This window comes from Manihot esculenta, chromosome 9, assembly GCF_001659605.2.
Source record: "Manihot esculenta cultivar AM560-2 chromosome 9, M.esculenta_v8, whole genome shotgun sequence".
Taxonomy (NCBI): domain Eukaryota; kingdom Viridiplantae; phylum Streptophyta; class Magnoliopsida; order Malpighiales; family Euphorbiaceae; genus Manihot; species Manihot esculenta.
The window spans coordinates 28,446,688-28,467,672 of record NC_035169.2 but is presented as its reverse complement, the minus strand read 5'-3'; the positions used below and the strand labels follow the sequence as shown (position 1 = coordinate 28,467,672).

The following is a 20,985-nucleotide window of genomic DNA, read 5'->3' as shown; positions in this document are numbered from 1 at the left end:
CACAAGAACTAGGTTTTGTGCTACTTGAAAATATCACCTAGAGTATAGACCCAAGCAAACAATACTCCAGCAATGTCAAGGAAGCAAAAGCAAGTTTAAATCAAAAAAGAAACTTTGAATTAAAAAAAAAACGAACCTGGACAAAAGTTTGAAATTAATTCACTTCAAAGCAAATTAAATATGGATCTAATTAAATCTACCCAAAAAGGAAAGTATCAAAACACTGCAAATAGAATCAGAAAAAAAAAATGTAAATTTCTCTCAGATCAGAGACATGGACGAAAATTCTGGTGTTAAAAGAAGGATTTGACATCAAATCAATGTAGATGCAATTGCCTTAAATGTGCACTTTAGGCAGTAGGCAGAATTTCTTTTATCTCATAATCTGATTTCAACCCAATTCAAAATTCAAAATTCAAAATTGATTCCTATAATTTACTGCAATCAATTGAAATAGGTAAGGCAATATGGACGAAAAAGGAAGTATATCACAATTTCGGCCAGATCAAGGTAAATAAAGCAAAGGCGATTTTTTTTTTTTTTTTGGATTTCAATTTTTTTTTTTTTACATTAATAATCAAGAAGGTGCAGCCATGGATACAAAAGCTTTCACCGAAATCAACAAAAAAGACAAAGGAAAACTCAAAAAAAAAAAAAAACTCTAGATCCTGAGATAAATAAGAATTTACCTCACTTTGGCTCTGATACCAACTGACGCGGAACCCTATGGCACAAGCCTCAAACTCACACGCACAAGTAGATACGGAATCCAAAGATCTGATAAACCCACCTCCTATGGCACCCCAAACTTAGAGAAGCTGAAACACCAATGATCGAAGGATTTAGATGAGAATCCGACAAACGCCACAACGAATAGTTGATAAGTTAGCCAAGATTCCTGGTGCAATTGATGAAAGCAAATCCTCACTCTCACTCAAAGCAATACACGCCAAAGGCATGAAAGAAATTCTGAAAAGTTTGATTAAAAGCTACCTCTTACAATTGTTTCTTATCCTTATATAGTAAGGAGAAAAACAAATAAAACCCTAAGATACTCTTCTTGGGCCTGACTTAAACACATAAGGCCCAAGCCCAATCACACACTAAAATAACACATAAGTATTAAAACATAAGCCCAAAACATGGCCCAACACTCTAAAACTTAAAAGATAAAATATGGCCAGAATACAAGCCCAAACAAAGCTAAAATAAAATAAGTGTTCAAATAATAAAACATTGCAAGCCCATCATAACAAAGCTGAATCTTCACAAAAACCTTACTTGATCTTCACTTTAGGCTTCCCTTTGTGTAGTTTTAGCCCATAGGTTTGATTAGGCTCCCTAAGCCTATGATTGCAAGTGTTGCACCAAATCTGTCCCATATGAGTTGAAGCACGCCCCAAATATATATGGATCATATGAATATGATTTTGAACTCCTTTTAGATCCATTTGAATGACATAAGTTTGCTCCACACCATTGTTAGAAATTTGCCCTATTGGATCCGTATCAAGATACAAGGAGAAGGGAAGAGAAAGAGAAAGCTCTAGAGAGAAAAAGAGAGGATGTGTCAGAGAGTTTCTGTGTGAGTGTCGGAGAGAGAGTATTGTCTCTCTTTTAGGCTAGATTAATGATAAATATCCCTAATCATTCTGACACCTCTTGTGTCGTGTCCCAGCTAAGGTTTTCTCTTGCAGGCGCATCAGGCGGCTTATTAATGATGGACGATTGGCTAATAAATGCGGAGCTGGTTGATCCATACCCTGTCCATCGTGTACGTCATGTCAGTCTATTTCACCACACGCACATTTATAACCCCGATGAAGTATCGAGGAGACGACCAACACGTAGGAAGTCAACATCCTATTTTAGTCTCATTAGTTGTGCTTGGCTCACCCGATCTGCATTGAGGTGGGGTCCCCTCGGTCGCTTAGGTCCGTAGTATCCGTATTTAATTCCCATTTGTGGCACAAGTTTTGAAGAGGTCTGCCCATCCATTTTGGGTTTTGGTAAGGCCAGGGATGTTGGTGGCCGGATCTTCGTACCCTATAGATTGAGCTTCCTACTACCTAATCGGACCAATTGGAAAAGTTCACATGACCCTTCTAAATCTCATGTATATGTGTCGTGATCTTAATGGGTCTGTCATTTATATATTATCAGATGCTTTTTCGCTTTTCTAAGAGTTATTTTTGATGGTTGAAGGAGCAAATTTAATCTTATTGAGCCGTTATGGATGGATTTCAACGCATTTCCCTTCGAGAAACAAGCCCTCATCATTACTGTTTCTCGAACAGGTGCCATTAAATGAAGAAAATGATTATTGAGAGATTTTCGAAGAATCACCGCTTGAGACCTTTTGGGGAATTTGAAATTTGAATTATGTGGCTTATAAAAGCCTTTTTCTGGATGCTTTAGTATATTTTGACATTTTGAATTTTGTCTTTTTACTTCGAAATCTCCTTTCCCTTTATTTTCTTTATTGGATTTTTTTACTATAAGTATGTCTCCTTTTACCATGGCTCCTATTGAGTTTTCTATGGTGGAGAGGCTCCCTTCTAACTTTACCTCTAGTAACCTCCGTCGGGCTATTCTTAAGGAGCTTTTGTCCACTCCTTCTTGTTATATTCAAGCTCCTTATTCTACTGAGCGGATCATGCTTTTTTCAACTCATCCTCCCACTGGTCTTGAGGATGCTCAAAACGAGAAGGAGTTAGTTTTTTTCCTTAAATAATTTGAGTACGAGTTGGCTTTTCCTCTTTTTCATTTTTTCATTGGGGTTTTTAGGTTTTACAGAGTATCTCCTAGGATGTTAACTCCTAATTCTATCTTGTTTATGAGAGTCTTTGAGGCAGTGTGTTGGGGCTGGAGCTGGGGCTTCAGGCCATATGTTAGCCTTTTTAGGTATTTCTTTAGGATCACCAAATCAAATAATGAATTTTGGAGTCTCGAGCTCCCTGCCGGGAGTGATTGTTGTGCTACTAGTACTTATTGCTTTGATTTTTATGTTTCTGGTTCTTTTTTTCTTAATTAAAGCTTATTTTTTTGGTCTTGCAACTTCTGTCTTTTCGATGGGAGAGACTTCAGCGTCCAGGAATTTTACCTTGTTCAGGGATTTTATCAAGCAAGCAGTCGAGCAGTTCACTCGTCGAAAGACCATAGAGGCCGTTCACGAGGCATTGGAAGATGTGCTTCCATTGGTGATTGTGAGACCACATTCCGAGGGGGTCGTTAAGGAGGGATCCACAGGGTCTATGGGTGAAGTAGATGCCCTAAAGACTGCTCGAAACAACCCTCATTGTTCCACTGGGATCCCTGCTGTCCATGTGCTCCACTCTGATCGCTTCTCAGAGGAGGAGGAAAGGGTTGATCTTGTTAGAGCTTCAAGGTGGGGAGACCACCTCAGGTGATCATAGGAGAGGTGCTCCCGATGCGGTAAGGGGAGGCAAGGAGGGCTTATCTGCTAGTGTCAGCATAGAGTTTCCTCAAACTCTTATTCCTCATGAGTCGAGGGTTGCTTACACCATAAACCAGGAGTTGACCTCTACTTCTATTGCAGAGCTTCTCTATAACTACATTTTTAGGTCTTCTCTTGATATCTCCGACCCTCGGCTCCTGGGGACCTTTTTCCATCTGGTCAAGCCAAATGCTCAGTCAGAGGCCAGCAACTTGAAGCCGATGGAAGAGCTTTTTGTTGACTCTAAAAGACAAGTCCTCCTAGTACCTTCTTTATTTTCCTATATTATTAGCTTTTTTCATTATCATACTAAATGTCTATTTATATTTGCAAGTTCTCAGTGCCCTTGTCGAGTTGGAGGAGAAGATGAGGGGTGCTCAAGAGGTTGCTCGTGTTGAAGTTGAAAGGGTTAAGCAAGAGTAGGCTGCTCATGTTGCTCCCTTGCGAAAAGGGGAGCACAAGGCAGAGGTGAGGAGATTGAATGAGTTATTGGAGTAGAGCTGTCTTGTGGACTGCTTATCTGGAGAGTCAATTGGCTAAAGAGCTGTCTGAGACGACAGCTCAGTTGTCCCAGGTCTAAGCTGATGCAAAGCTGAAAATTGAAGGCTTGCTCTCACGGACTACCCATCTCAAGGGTGAGCTTGTGAAGATATCCAAAGATTTGAAGGGGGCTTGTCATCATTTAGAAAGGTCTCGGGAGGATGCTCACACTAGTGAGGCTATGAAGAATCAGTATAAGCTGGAGGTGACCGAGCTCTCTGCTCGTTGTAAAGAGTATGAGGTAGTTATTGTGGACATGGGTAGGAAAACTGAAGGCATCATCAGGACCATGTATCGAAAATACCTGCAGTCTGATGAGCACAAGTCTAAGATTCTCAACTCTGCTATGCGTTTTTATGCTAGCGGCTATAATTAGGGCTAAAGGCCGATCGTAATGAGCCAAGCAAGCCTCTTAGTACTCTTCAACTAGCTGAGTGTGATTTTAATGGTATGGACATGCAGTATATCCCTGACGACTTGCCAATTCAAAAGCCTGCCAAGGCCCTTGTCTCGAAGATCCTAACTTCTAAGGCTCCTGCCTCCTCTTCTCGTGGTACTTTAGGGAAAGATAGTGATCCAGCTGGTCAGATGATTGACAATCTTACTGCACTAGAGGCTGTAAATGCCTAAGTTTCTCTCCCGAGAGATGTTATTATTACAGACCTGACTATTGAGGCTACTCGTATTACTCTTTCCATCTTTGGAGTTGAGCCTAACTTGGATGCTAAACTTGCTTCTTTTGAGGAAATTCAAGAGTACTTTGTAAATATATAGCATGCTTGTTTTTGCCTTGCCCTTGTGTAATACCCGGCTAGACCCCGGTATCGGAATTCCTACGTTCCGGCGGATTTTCCGTTGGAAGTCGGGATTCGAGGATGTCGGAGCTTGCCCTAAGGGTATAAGAAAGGTTTTTAAGATGTTTTTAAGTGTTTTTATCATGTTTGCATGTTTTGAGTTAAGAAAATTGAGTTTTGAAATGAAAAGGCCAAGGGGACAAAAGCCAGGTTCGGCCGCCGAAGGTGAAGTTCGGCCGCCGAAAGTTGCATGGTTTCGCATGCACGTTAGGCCGCCGAAGGAAGAGTCGGTTGGCCACTACAAAAGCCCCTTTGCCCGAGCCTTGAGTGTTAAACACTCTGTTTTTGGGTCAAAGGTAGGTTCAAGCTCTCCTTGGTGTGATTTCTCACTACGGGTCCCGGCGGCCTTAAGCCGATCTGGATCCTAGTGCCGGTGATGGTCCGGTAAGCGGGCTGTTACACCTTGTTTGTACATAGTTTTTAGTTTCTTGTAACACACATCTTTTTATTAATGAAATTGCTTTTGTTTCTTGATTGTTATTCGATGTTAATATTCATTTTTTGCCCTTCTATTGGACTTTGGTTTCTTATTAAGTATACACAGCCCTGTCGTTTATATGAGATCTTAATGCCTTATTAGGTCGGCAAGTCATTTATAACTTATTTTAGCCCTGATGGCGTGTCGGGATAACGATAGTTAAGATTCATGTAAACGAAAAAAGTAACAGACAAACTACTTGATAAAGATAAAAAAAAAATCACAAGTTGTTGTATGGAATCCTTGATCCGTGTTTAAAAGATTTTGAAGGGTCGTGATATCCTTCACTTTTTCTTTTCATGTTATCAATTCGTACTTCTTTTAGAAAGGACCTTCTAGACTTTTCGAGACCTGAATTATTTTTCTGAGCTTTTTAGCTTTTTTATCATCTTTGGATTCTTTTTATGAGAATTTCAGCTCTTTATCGGGCTCCTTAACCTATATTATTATTTTTGTACAAGCACTTCGGCTTTTTGTTGGACTCTTTAGCCTTGATTATTTTTATGAGCATTTTAGCTCTTTACTGGGCTCTTTAGCTTGATTCTTCGTCCGAGCTCTTTGACTCCTTGTATTCTTCTGGGCTATTTAGCCCAGATTTTTCGTCTGAACTCTTTGGCTCCTCATGATCTTCCTGGCTTTTTAGCCCGAATTCTTCATCTGAGCTCTTAGGCTCCTCGTGATCTTCCGGGCTCTTTAGCCCAGATTCTTCGTCTAAACTCTTTGGCTCTCTGTATTCTTTCGCGCTCTTTAGCCTTGATTCCTCATCCGAGCACTTTAGCTCCCTGTATTCTTTCGGGCTCTTTTGCTCTGAGTTCTCGTTTGAGCACTTCGGCTCCTAATCGGCTTTCGGCTCTTAGCTCTTGGTCTTCATTCGAGTACTTTTGGCTCTTTGCTATCTTTCGGGCTCTTAGCCCTGGTTATTTGTCCAAGCATTTTTGCTCTTTGTCATCTTTTGGGCTCTTAGTCCTGGGTCTTTGTCCGAGCGCTTTTGCTCTTTGTCATCTTCTAGACTCTTTAAATTTGATTCTTCATCTGAGCTCTTTAGCTCCTTGTATTCTTCTGAACTCTTTAGCCCTATTCTTCGTCCGAGCTCTTTGCCTCTCTGTATTCTTCTGGATTCTTTAGCCTTTGGTCTTCGTCCGAACGCTTTTGGCTCTTTGTTGTCTTCCAAGCTCTTAGCCTTGGATCTGGTCTGAGCACTTCTGGCTCCTTGTCATCTTTCGGGCTCTTTGGCTTGGTCATCATTTAGGAACTTAGGCCTTTTTGTTCGATTAGGCACTTGGCCTTTTATCACTTCCAGGCTTATTAGCCTTGCTCGGTATTTAAGCTCGTAGCCTTATTGGTGCTTTCAAGTATTCAGGCTCATGGTCCTACTGGCGATTCCGAGTATTTAAACTCGTGACTCTACTGGCGATTCCGAGTATTTAAACTTGTGACTCTACTGGCAATTTTCGAGTATTCAGGCTCATAGCCCTAATGGTGATTTTCGAGTATTCAGGCTCGTGGCCCTATTGGCAATTTTCAAGTATTCAGACTCGTAGCCCTACTAGCAATTTTTGAGTATTCAAGCTCGTGGTCTTACTAATAATTTCTAAGTATTCAGGCTCGAGACCCTACTGGTGATTTCTGAGTATTCAGACTCGTGGTCCTACTGGCGATTTCCAAGTATTCAGGCTAGTGGCCCTACTGGAGCTTTCAGGCTTTTAGCCTTGTTTTATGTTCGGGTTCATTGGACCCCATTTTATTTAAAAGCTTATGTGACTAGTCATGATAATAAAATATATTGATCTAGAGAAGCAACTGTACAGTTAAGTTAAATCGCGTATGTCACTTTTCTTCCGTTTATCTTTGTGTTGCATCCCCTCTCACATCCACGTCTTCTTCTGTCGGGCTTTTACCATATGGCTTCTAGATTTAGTTTGTGATTCCTTGGTCCTTTTTCCTTCTCTTTTTCCTTTCAGTATCTCCTATTGCTATTATTAGATTTTCTTGGTTTGCCATGTGGATTTCAATGGGTTTTATTTGGAAACTCCAGCAATAAAATAGCCTCCTTCATTCCTATAGATAGTACTAATTGATGAATTGAGATCCAGTGGAGTCACAAGATGCGGACACCAACTGTGGTTTGATTCGCTAAGGAGTAAATACCTTTAAAATTTCATATGGGTCCCTCCATGCTCGATCTTGAAGAAGGGGCCTGTAAAATATGAAAAAATAATTAGGGGTTCTACCGGAGATGTCCTAGTAGAGACCCTTCGACGTTCAAGTCTGATCTAGAACTTTTAGAGGAATGCCTTAATAGAAAGAGATACAAGGAGAAGGGAAGAGAAAGGGGAAGCTCTAGAGAGAAAAAGAGAGGATGTGTCTGGAAGTTTCTGTGTGATTGTCGAAGAGAGAGAGTCTCATCTCTCTTTTAGGTTAGATCAGTATAACCTTGATCGTTCTAACACCCCTTATGTCTTATTCCATTGGACTAGACTGAGGTGTCCTCTTATAAGCATATCAAACAGCTTATTAATTATGGCGGTTGGCTAATAAATGTGGAGCTGGTTGGTTCATACCCTATCCATAGTGTGTGTAATATTATTCTATTTCACCACATGCGCTTTTATGACCCTAGTGAAGTATCAAGGAGACGACCAATGCGTAGGAGGTCAACATTTTACCCTAATCTTATCCGATCTGTATCAAGATGGGGTTTCCTCAGTCACTTAGATTGATAGTACGAGTTTATTGTATAAGTTTTAAAAAAATATGCCTGTACATTTTAAATTTTAGTAAGATCAGAAATATTTGTGGTTTGATTTTCATACTCCATAATTAACGCTTTCTAGTATTTGGTCGGACCAATTAGAAAAATTTAAACGACTCTTCTGAATTTTATATAAAAGTGTCATGATTTTAAGAGATCCTATTATATATATATATATATATAAAAGAGAGAGAGAGAGGACCGTCCAGGGCTTTGATTAATAAAATCCGACCTACCAATTCAATCTGATTTGGAATGCTGTCTCTGTGTGTATATATTTCCAGTTTACAGCATTTTGTATATTGCCCTCTTGTCGTTTTCCATAGCATCCAATAATCTTAGCGCTCCAATTATTTCCTCTTCATTACATTATTTTGATTTCTGTTAGTCATTTTCACCAAATCAATTGCGGCTTAAGCTCCACTTATTCCTCCTAATTTTATTTAATAATTTCCATGTAATTATTTTATTTTATTTTATTAATCATAATATCATTCATATTCAAAATGTTGTCCTTTTCTTTTTTGGAAAAAGTCGGTTTTGTAATGAAGAAAATTAACTCTTATTGTTTGATTCTAAAATTTTTAACTTATAGTTCCCTTTTTTTTATTAAAAATATTTTTATTTTTTTATAATTTAAAATACTTAAAAATTTTAATTAATAAAAACTATTTTTGTTATAAAATATAAATATATTCTAAAGTTAAATAAATAAAATATAAAGAATGCAACCCTTTAAAATTTATCATTTTCTTTATATAAAGTACTTAAAAGTACAATGGATATTTGAAAAAGGAAAATGAAAAAGAAAAATGAATAGATATATAAATGAAAATGGATCATCTTTATCTTATAAATGATAGAACAAGATAACGTGTGGATGGAAGTAATGATATGAACATGTGCACCATATCAATACCCTCTGCTTATGTCCCCATTCAATGGATGCAGGATACCACCATCTACCGAAGCTTTTTTATTTTTTACTTTCTACTACCTGGGTTTGAAAAAAAATATTTTTTAATAAAATAATTTTTTATTATTTAATTTTAATTTTAATCCATATTTTTTATTTTATCTCCCTTTATTCAAATTATTTTAAAATTATTATTTATTTTTTTTCAACACTATAACGGCCACTATTATAATTTTATTTTATTTTTAAAAAATCTCTTAAAATATTTTTTATTTAGACTACCGTAATTTATTTAATGACTTTATAAATTTTTATTTTATTTGTTAAAAAAGTATAAATGTAAGCAAAAAAAACTTTTAGGAGCTCAATCGAAAGCAAAGTTTATTGAAGGTTTAATACTAAAATTATGAAAAGTTTAAGGGCTTAAAAATAAAGTGAAATGTGTTTTCATAAATTTATTTAAAACGCCATTTTAAATAATTTTATAATGTCTGTTAGAAAAGGATGCAATTTAAGTAAAAAAATTAAGGCTCAGAGATATTTAAAAAGAAATAAATACACCTAATGAATCAAAACTTTAAGGCCGGTTGGATTTAAAAAAAAAAAAAACTAAATTTTAAATGCTTTTCCATTTTAATCAAACGTTTCGACTTGAAATTTATTCTCTCAATTTTTTTAATTGAATATAATTTTAGTTAAAATTTGAAATCAATATAAAATTCAATTATTCATTAATTCATACTTAAATTAATATTTATTTTTCAAATTCCATGTTTAATTCAATATTTATTTAATTAAATTTCATGTTTATAAAAATATTTCTATTGGATAATTGAATTGAACGTGTACAATGTAATTTCAAAATTTTAGCTAAAAATTTCATTCAATGAAAAAATTGAAATAATAAATAGAAAAATTAAATATTTAAATTAAAACGTTCTAATGAATATAAAACTAAAAAACACATAAAATTTTTTTTGTCCAATTATCATATGTGTTTAGAATAGTAGATCGTTATCTCTTATATGATATTCAATTAAAAATTCAATAAAAAATTTAATCGATTAAATTAAATATTTTTAAACGAATTTTATTGAATTTGAATTCTGAATTTGTTGTTAAGAAGATTTTATTTTACTATTAATCTGATCGGAAATTAGTTTTATTCATTTATGCAAATGAGAGCAACGTGTGGTTATTTTAAATAAAAAAAAAAAAAAAGGATCTAACAAAACTAGGAATTCCACATATATTCCATCAACTTGTTAATTCTGCAATAATAAATTCTTTCACAAAACTCCCTCTTAAAGGTAAAAGCATCTCACTATTACTATAATCTTTCTTTTTAGCTGTTTCTTCCACTTTTTTATGCCCTTTTGTACAGCTGTGCCCCTTCACTATTTTTTCTTTATTTTTTGCCACGTCATCTTTTTTTATTAATCCTGGCATTTTGAGATTATTTTACTAAATTTATTTTTTCTATAAAAAAAATTTAATTTTATTATAATTAAATTTTATAAACACAATTTCGGTAATCTTAAACTAATAATAAATTTGAAAGTTTTTTTTAAGTGAAAATCATATATAGTAAAGAGGACAATATTAAATAAAGAAAAATTAATTTTCTCCCATAATTAAAAAAAAAGGTAATTATAAAATAAGATGTAATTTTTAAAAAAAAATTAATTTTGTCCCATTATTTTTATATTAGAGAACAAAAGGTATCGGTGTTTCCAAATAATAAAATATTACTTTTATTTTATAATTACATAAAAAAATTATTGTTTAGTTTTTATATGCGAAACAATTTGATTTTTTAATTTTAAAAAATATATTAAAATATTTTTAATATTTTAAAAAGTTTATTAATTAATTTTTTTTTTATTTTAATAATTAAATATTATAAAAAAATTTAAAATATAATACGAAAAAAATTATATAGTAAATTTTAACTAATAAATTTTTTAAAATTATATAAATTAAATAGTATAATATATTTAACGGTAAAATTAATAAAAAAAATTGATTAATAAATTTTTTAAAACATCAAAAATATTTTAATATATTTTTTAAAATTGAAAGATTAATCAATAAATTTTTTATAAAAATTAAATAATAATTTTTTTATATAAATAATTATAAAACAAAATGTAATTTTATTTATTTTTTATCATTTTCTTTTAAAATGAGGGGGAAATTAATTTTCTGTTTGAAAAATAAAATTACTTATGAATTTATGTATTTTCTTCTTACTAGAACAAGTGAATAATACAAAATTTATTTATTTTAATTTTCTATGTCTTCCTTTTTCTTATTTTAATTTTTCCATCACTATATTCCAAGCAAAGGTATAAGCTAAAGTACTCACAGGTACCCTAACCGATTTTATTAATATTTTTACAATTTAAATTATTCAAAATTTTAGTTAATTATTTATTTTGTTGCTATTTGACATGTCGTTTCATATAGTTAATAATTTTTATCATTATTGTACTAACTTATGTTTTAAGTCATAAACTATATTTTTTTATAAATTATTTAAATCTTATCAAATTTAGCATGATTAGTTTTTTATTAATTATATTTTATATATTTGTGACTAAATTATTTAAATAAAACTCATTATAATTTTATATTCTTATGATATTTTTAAATTGATTGCATATATATATTTTAAATAAAATTTATTTTACATTATTTGCAAAGGTGGATGAATACAGTAAATTTAGTTTTAAATAATTAGTAAATATAAAAATATAAAAATATAAAAATATATCTTTATATAAATAATTAGTAAATATATAAATATATTTTTATAAAATATTTAAAATTTTTTTTATATATTCTAATCTAAAAAATAAAATAGTGGAAAATATTAAATATTAAAATAAAAGACACCACAATGAGAGAGAAAAAAAAATGGACACCCACGAACAAGGTGGCAATTGAAGGCAATGGGAGTTTTTCCTATATAAACCCCTCTCTGCCTCTCTTCTTCCTCCTCCCTCTACCTCTTCTTTACCCTCTAACATTCACTTTCTCTCCATCTGTGCATCCTTTTGCCTTCTCTATAACCCTTAACTCCCTCTTTTTTGTTCCTTTTCTCCTTAAGTTTCAGAAATCTTTACCTGGTATGATATGCTCCTTTGGTTTTCAGTCTTGCATTTCCTTTCTCTTTCAAGTTTTGAGTGTTTTTTTAATCCATTTGGAACTTTCGCAATCTGGGTTTTCACCTTCAATGGAGTTTCCGATTCCTGTGTGTGTTCTTTTTACTGTGAACTGTTTGAAACACTTTTAGCTCAAACTCAAAAGCAGATGTGAAGTACTGTAATGGGGTCTTTTTATTATTAAAAGCTATGATTGTGAAAATTTGTTAATTAAATGACGCAATCTGTTCTAGTGGTTGTGGATTGTCTACTCATGAACTCAACAAAGTCTTATCTCAACTACTTGGGGTTGTCCACTGTTCTCTAGATGATTCTCTGCATATGGTGCTAATCCTAGCAGATTTGAACCTTAATTTTCCTATTTTTTCACTACCCATTAGCGCTTATATTTTGAGAATTAAATTCAATCTTCGTCTAAGCTTTGATGAGTTTAAGTTAAAATTGAACTTCGAATTCACTCTCTTTTGTTGTTTGCTTAAGGTTTGTTGATTAAAGATGGAATACGAGAGGCCTAAATATGACTGCCTTCTGTTTGGTAATATTCCAAGATACCACCATTCTGATGAACTAGCTTGATTGATAACTCCAAGAGAGAAAACTAAATCATTTATTTGGATTTACAGATCTTGATGATACACTTTATCCCCTTAGTTCTGGTCTTGCGGCTGCGTGTGGCCAGAATATTAAAGGTAACTTTGCAAGGTTATGGTAATGGGTACCCTTTATTTAACAGACACCATGGAGCTTTTCTCTCAAAAATTGGGTTTCCTTCTGCAGATTATATGGTGGAACACCTAGGGATAGAGAAGAGCAAGATCACTGAATTGGGTAACCTTCTCTACAAGAATTATGGGACAACAATGGCTGGTCTCAGGGTATAGTATTTGAACATTCTTTTAACTTTTTAACCATAATATAAAATCCTTATCAGATTCCATGAGTTGCATTTTGATGGTGGTGTCTTTCTTTCTGCAGGCAATTGGTTATGACTTCGACTATGATGAGTACCACAGGTAGAGAACTGTGAATATCCTCTTTTCTGTTTTATCCCTGTTTTGTTTTGTTGATTTTCTTTTTTTATTACATGTTTTTCTGCTGGTTTGATTTACACTTGTTTTTCACTTTCCAATAACCAGTTTTGTTCATGGGAGATTGCCTTATGACAACCTAAAACCAGACCCTGTCCTGAGGATTCTTCTGCAGAGCCTCCCAATTAGAAAAGTAGTAAGTAGCCAGTAATTACCATCAACAGATAAATGACAATAACTTGGTAAAACTCCGACACTTTACTAATGATGCCTCTTTCTACTGTAAAATCTAGATCTTTACAAATGCAGACAAAGTTCATGCCCTTAAAGTTCTTACCAAGCTTGGGTTGGAAGATTGTTTTGAAGGGATTATTTGTTTTGAGACTCTAAATCCTACCCATAAGAGCACCATTTCTGATGATGAAGATGACATTGAGTTTGTGGGATCAGCTGCTGCTGCTGCTGCCAAAACTGCTAATAATGGTCCTGAAATTTTTGACATTATTGGCCATTTTGCTCAACCAAACCCAGCCGCGGTGTTACCAAAAACACCAATTGTCTGCAAACCATCAGAAACTGCCATAGAAAGGGCTCTTCAAATAGCTAACATTAATCCGTACAGAACTGTAAGTTCAAAGCCTTCTCAAGCTGGCTAAATTGGATCATTCACACACACTTAAATAGCATATACTAACAGTTCATGATCAATATCTGAGCTTTTGCAGCTGTTCTTTGAGGATAGTGTCCGCAATATTCTGGCCGGAAAACGTCTGAATCTTCACACTGTGCTGGTGAGCCTCCGATCTAAAATGATAGAGTTACAATCAGAACTTGTGAATCCTAGTATTTTAATTTTTAATGGGATATTTTTATTTTTGTTTAATGGATGCAGGTCGGTACATCTCAGAGAGTGAAAGGTGCAGATTATGCATTAGAAAGCATCCACAATCTGAGGGAAGCAGTGCCAGAGCTTTGGGAGGCTGAAATTAAGACAGATGGGTACCCTGCAAAGGTTGCAAGAGAGACACCTGTCACTGCTTAAGATATTTGCTTTCTTTGTCATTTGCTCAATGGAAGGAATGATGGAAATCAATGATCACATTATCTCAGGATCTATCTATGATCATAGGGTGTGCCCATTTCCGCCCGCTCTAGTTGACTCAGCACACAAATTGTACACCCAGTATCCTGAATTCAACGCTCAAACCCCATCATTAGAATATTAATGAAAAAAAAAATCTAATTAATTCATGTTTCCCTATTCTATGATCCAATTATGTAAATATTTACTGTAATCATTGATAATATTATTAAAAAAATTTTAAGAGTTGCTTTCTTCTTCTCCATCATGTTGAATCTAATGCTAATTTAATTTTGTATTGTGATAAAAAGGATTTTCTTAATAGATTAAACGAAAATTAATAAGAAGTCTTAAATAACAGGAAGATCAAAATATAACATTAAAAGAATCAGACCAATCCAATCTGGTTCTGAGTTAAATCAATTTTTTTCTTTGAGAAACGAAAAAAATTGAAAGAAATTTAAGCAGTAATCAAAATCGAACCAAGCCAAATCTCAGACCGTCATTAAAACCAAGGTGTGGTTTGGTCTGATTCCATCCCTTTAATCGTCTCTGAAACCGCAAATTCCAGACTAGAAGGAAGCCATGGGGAACCCTAATCCTAGCCGTACACATGTCATCAAACGAGTAGTTGATTTCGCTTGATAAGATAGGGACTTCTTACTTAAGCCAAACGGCGGGACAAAAAAACAAAATCAACTTTTAATTAATTATTAAATCTTCACCCTTACAAAAAAAAAAAAAAGAAAAAAAAATCTTCACAGCAACTCCAATAGAGTTTTCTTGAAGATTACCAACTTGTCTCTCTGAACTTCGAAAATGCCCCTTAAGAAAAGGAATGGAGCTAAAAAAAAATAGGGCAAAATATATACAATTGATTAGAAAATAGTTCATTATTGTCTTTAATCTAGAGTGAATCTTCTTGAATCATGCCAATTTGCCTTTGCATGCACTGGTTTTGCTCATCCTTCTTTGATGTGAAAGATTCAAATTTCTTTAGATTTTTCCTTTCTCCTTAATCGTTAGCGGGTGTTTGTTGATAATTGTGGTGGCTAAATCTTTCAAATTGTGAGTGAAGCATCTCTGTTGTTTTTCAAGGTGGATCTAGACTAAGTTTAGGTTCTCCTTTAGGATTTTTAGGTTTTGTTTTATCATGGGCCTTTTTCTAAGTCTAGAAACCTTTTGATATAGAACTTATTAGTTGGGGCTTGATATAGAACCTACCATGGGGCTTGGACTTGTTTTATCAAATAAAGGTCAATGTTTAATTTTGTTATTAAAAATCAAAAAAATCTCTTATTTTGAAGATAATTTCTATTTTTATTAATTTTGTTCGTAGGTCGGGTAATGATGTAACTCATGCGCTTGTTCGAACTAGTTATAGTATTTTGGGTCTGGTTGAGATTTTTTCTTCATCTATTTATTAAATTTTTGAATTAATCGTTTTTAAATCTTAATGAAATTTACAACTTTTATTCAAAAAAAAATAATATATGAAGTTTAATTTTTTATACATATGATATGTCATGTATAATAAGTAAATAGTTTACCATGTTATGCATACAAAATGAATCTTAAATATTGAAGTTCATGTGTTTATTTTAAAATTTGATTAAAATTTTACTCGAATAAAAATATTAAATTTTTATTATTCAATAATAAAATGTTTGAATTATTGTTAATAGTTAACCTTAAAAAAAAAAAAAAAAACAATTAACACCAATAACATGCTTTTTCTTTGGCTTGCGAGTGAGCTCCTGCATAGCATGTTACACTCAAGAAACCCATTCTTTAAAGTAGAAGGCTCCATATTTAACAAATTGCTCTTTTTTAAAAAAAAAAAAAATCAAATTCAAGAATTCTAAGTTCTAACTCACTTTCACATTCATCACAAGATTAATCCGCTAAATACATACTCGTACACTTATATTTTAATATTTTTATTTATAAAATACTTCAATTTTAATTATTATTTAATAAATATTTAAATTTAAAAAAATATTTTTAAATATAATTTGATAATTTTTTTTAAATTTAAGAGTTTAAAAATAATATTTATAAAAATTTTAGTGTTTATAAATAATTTTTTTCTAAATTTAAGTATTTATTAAATTACAATTAAAATTGAACTTGGTAAAAATGTTAAAATGCTTTAATCAAGATTGATTTATCATCCAGCTTGGACCTCTTCATGTCATGTACATGAATGCATGCATGTTGCAATTAGAGCCAAACACTCTAAGGTGCTTGACAGATAGCTTCCAGCCAATCTAGACCTCATCTGGTGATATTCCTTCTTAGCAAGTAGCCTATTAAATGATATTATTGCCAATATATACCATTGGTTTAATATAATTCATTTAAAAAAAAATTAATAAATTTTTATAAAATCAAACATAATTTTATTTACTTTAAAAATAAAAATTTTATAAATTAAAATAACAATAAATTATTTCATTATAAACAACAAAATTAATAAAAAAAAATTAAATTTTTTATAAAATCTTATCACAGTTGTAGACAATTGTTGTAGTAATACTAATATCTTATCTCAAGGTCTTATCTTCATGTCAATTTGATTTCAATTCCTTTTTTTTTTAAATAATTCTAATTAAATATTAAATTGGATTTTTTTTAACAGCTATGTTAAGATTAAAATGAAACAATTTGATGGGGAAAAATTAAAATTTTATAACCACACATGGTAGCAAGTTTGATTTAGGATATTTTAATAATCTTTGAGTGGCTATAATTGAAGCAATGGCAATGATTTGCCATCCTTTTGTGGATGGCTGGCTGGCTGGATGCCTTCCTTCCTCACATTCACTTGAGTCATAATCAATTTCCAATCATTTAAATTGAAGTTTGGAAGGCAATGGTTACCAACCAAAATAAATAAAATTAAAATGACACCAATGTAATCCTAACTTCGATAATCCAATATTTTATAAATAATTTAATATTAATTACACATATTAGATCTGGGGAGGATTTGATCACACTGAGAAATATATGGAAAGAAAATGACTTTTTAATTAATTAATTTAGGGCTAAATTATTGGTGTAATATGAGTAATTTAAGCAATTAAGATGGATCAGAAATTGCCAACAAACCAAGGATGAAGCTGGCAAATACATTAAAAATAGATAGATACCTAACAAATACAAAAGCCCTGCATTCTGTGCAAGTACTAAAATGGACCGTTGAATTGTAACGTGTTAAATTTCGAAAGTGAATAATATCTAAATAGTACTATTTAAATAACGATTAAATAATTAATTTAAAATTAAAATAAATTTATTAAGATAATGAGAAATTTAAATAAAAAATTAATTTATGGACTTATTTTATATTTTTAAAAAATATTAAAATTAAAAGAAAATATGCTATAGTTTATTTTGGTAAGGATATATTTGATTAAATAAATAAAGAATAAGAAAAGATGTGTAATAGGAAAGAAATGTGAGGTTAATATAAAATTATAAATTTTTGTGGGCAAAATGATAAGATAAAGATATTTTTAAGGGATCAATACACTCTCGACACTTGACTGTTTTCTAATCATTATAAAAAAAAAGTTTGAAAAGAATTATGGAAACTCATTTTCTTCCACTTTTCTTTTTTCTTTTGCCGGATGAAAGAGAAGAAAGTTCTACTCCATCTTCAACTACCCTTACACCAAATTTCTCTTTTACCCCACAATTAAATCTTTATTTTACCCAAACCCTTTTTCTAGATAAATATATTAGAAGGGAGTAGAAATTGAGAGAAACTTCAAGATTGGAGAAAGAGGGGATAGTGACTAAGTGTAGGAATTTTAAAAGTATGTTGAAGATCTTAATTTATAAGTGTTTATTATCATATTTATAAGAATTATTTTGGGGAGAAATTGAATGTAGTTTATTTTCTTGCAATTCATGAAAATCAAGTTGAGAAAAATTTGAAAGGAAAAGAAAGGAAAGCTTAGGAAGGAAAAAGAAGAGAAGAAAGTATAGAGATTTTGAAGAAAAAAGTTTGTGCTCAATTTTTCTTAAATATACTCATGGAACACATAAGAATTGTCTGCGCTACAGATTTGATAAGAACCTTCTTATCTACTTTAGAAGAAATCTACTATTCCATTAGTTAATTCTCTTCCACATTCTCTCCCTCAAAAAATCAAAAACTATTTTTTATTCCACCCAATAAGAGAGATTAAACCCAAGTAAGCAAAGGTGAGTGAACATTAAGACATTGCAAATGGTAGAATTCACACTATAAACCACATTAGGATTAATATATAAATATAATTAACATTAATTGTTGCACTTGTACCTATTATACCATTAGCTATTTACCACATATCAAATGAATATATGTGATGTAGATCAATATTAAAATATATTAAATACGAATCTCAATAATTCAAATCATGTCAAACTTCATCCATATCAGAATTTTATCCTTATCCGATAGGATCCTACATCCTACATTAGATATAACTCTATCATCTCATACACTTCTAACAATATCCAATATGCTATATAATGAGCTCACAACCTCCATAATCAGGTATACTATTATCTCAATAGTCAATTCGATTATTTATTCATTATCCATACTGACTTAAGCATTAGAGAGGTTGCCAAGTCAATCCACACGATAGTCTCTCTTATTTTATAGATCCATACCTAAAAAAACATGATGTAAACAATAGCATTGGTGCCGCAAGTGGGAATTGATACAAAAGTTATGTATCTCACACTTTTTTTATTATTTAAAGAAAATTGTGATCAAACAAGTAGAAATTTGAGTTTCTGCAATGAAAATATTGCAGTCACTAAAGGATTTTATTCCATCACAAAATCTACTACAGCAAAATTTATATCTCTCACACACTTTATTAGACATCTGGGATTCTGCAATGAAAGAATTACCATCACTAAAGGGTTTTATGTTGTCGCAAAAAAGTTATGTAACATATTTGCGATCAACCTAGTCCATGTTTGCTACCTTCGTCACAAACTTTTTGCGATTGAAATTTATAAGTGGCTAATATAGCGGCAAACCTTGTGACAAATTCGCTGAATCAGTGACAGAATTTCGCCATCGCTAAATGACATGCATTAATATTTTGTTACTTTTAAGTATCACTCAAGCTCTCATTAAACATGAAAGTTCATCAATATTAGTCTTTTATTAAGTTTATTTTACAAGATCTACCATCATATTAATGACTTAGAAAGAGCCATTTATTGTATATAAAAAAAAAGAGAAAAAAAAAGTTACCAATTATTTTATTGGCAAAATTACAATATTTACAAATATCAACTAAGTAATTTTATGTGTTTGACAACCATCGGTCCTCATGCAAATTCAATTTTTTATATTTACACTTTAGCACGGGTATTATGACCTTTGCACTCTAACCATATTAGTCAAAGTACTATGCATATACATTCAAAACGTTGATATTACAATAAATGGTTTGATTTGAATTTTAAAATTACCCTCACACATGTTGTCTGGCTTTACTATTATACTAAGAAATTTCATAAAAATTTTGCATAAGAATTAATTTTACAAATGATGTTCAAAAGGTTATGTCACTTATAAGAAAGACACAACTTTAAAATGATGAGACATACCACAAATCAAAAGTTTTACGCTCATTTTCAACAGCCTTTCGTCCATTAAGTGGATTTCAAAATCAAAGCAACAAGTTTGTCAAGGAAAGAAGAATCCCACAAGACGACGAGTTCATCAAGAGGAAAGAATCCCATAAAGTGACACGTTCATCAAGAGAAGAAGTATCCCACAAGGCGACAAGTTTGTCAAGGAAAGAAGAACTCCAAAAGTGACAAGTCGTCAAAGGAAAAGAATCCCGTAAGGTGACAAGTTCGTCAAGGGAAGAAGAATTCCACAAGGCGACAAGTTTGTCAAGGGAAGAAGTATTCCACAATGCGATAAGTTCGTCAAGGGAAGAAGAATTCCACAAGGCAATAAGAATCTCATAGGGCAATAAGTTCATAAAGGGAAGAAAAATCCCACAAGGCAATAAATTCGGCAAGGAAAAAGAATGCCACAAGACGACAAGTTTGTCAAGGAAAGAAGAATCCTACAATGCGATAAGTTTGTCAAGGAAAGAAGAATCCTACAAGGCGACAAGTTCGTCAAAAGAAAAATCAAGGCACATTATTGCTAGAATCTCATAAGGCGACGGGTTCGTCAAGGAAAAAATTAAGGCACATCAATACCAGAATCCTACAAGACGATAGGTTCATCAAGAAAAAAATCAAGGTAACTCATTGCCAGAATCCTACAAAGCGACAGGTTCGTCAAGGGAAAAATCAAGGCACATCATTGCCAAAATCCCATAAGGCGACAGTTTCGTTAAGGAAAAAATCAAGAAAACTCATTGCTAAAATCCCACAATGTCATAAGTTCATCAAGGAAAAAACCGAGACAACTCATCATCATAATCTCACAAGGCGATAGGTTCGTCAAGGGAAAAATCAAGGTAATTTATCACCAGAATCCCATAAGGTGACAAGTCTGTCAAAGGGAACAATCAAAGAGATCCCATAAGGCAATAAGTTCATTATAGGGAACCATCAAAGCGATTCACCAAAATTTCACAATGCCAAAAATTTCATCAAAGGGAATCACTAACGCATTTCATTGCCAGAATTTCGCAAGCCGATAAGTTCGTCAAAGTGAACCATTGAGGTG

The 20,985-nt window shown here is 32.5% G+C and overlaps 1 protein-coding gene across 1 annotated transcript; it reads left to right on the top strand.

Moving 5' to 3' along the window:
- The first annotated feature begins 11,974 nt into the window (after nt 1-11,974).
- Nucleotides 11,975-14,538, top strand: LOC110622045. Its single transcript, XM_021766394.2, has 9 exons — nt 11,975-12,128; nt 12,645-12,699; nt 12,788-12,853; nt 12,942-13,039; nt 13,140-13,177; nt 13,301-13,388; nt 13,486-13,818; nt 13,918-13,983; nt 14,085-14,538. The coding sequence occupies exons 2-9, from the start codon at nt 12,660-12,662 to the stop codon at nt 14,232-14,234; spliced, it is 879 nt and encodes a 292-aa protein (XP_021622086.1). The 5' UTR covers nt 11,975-12,128; nt 12,645-12,659; the 3' UTR covers nt 14,235-14,538.
- The last annotated feature ends 6,447 nt before the right edge of the window (nt 14,539-20,985 follow it).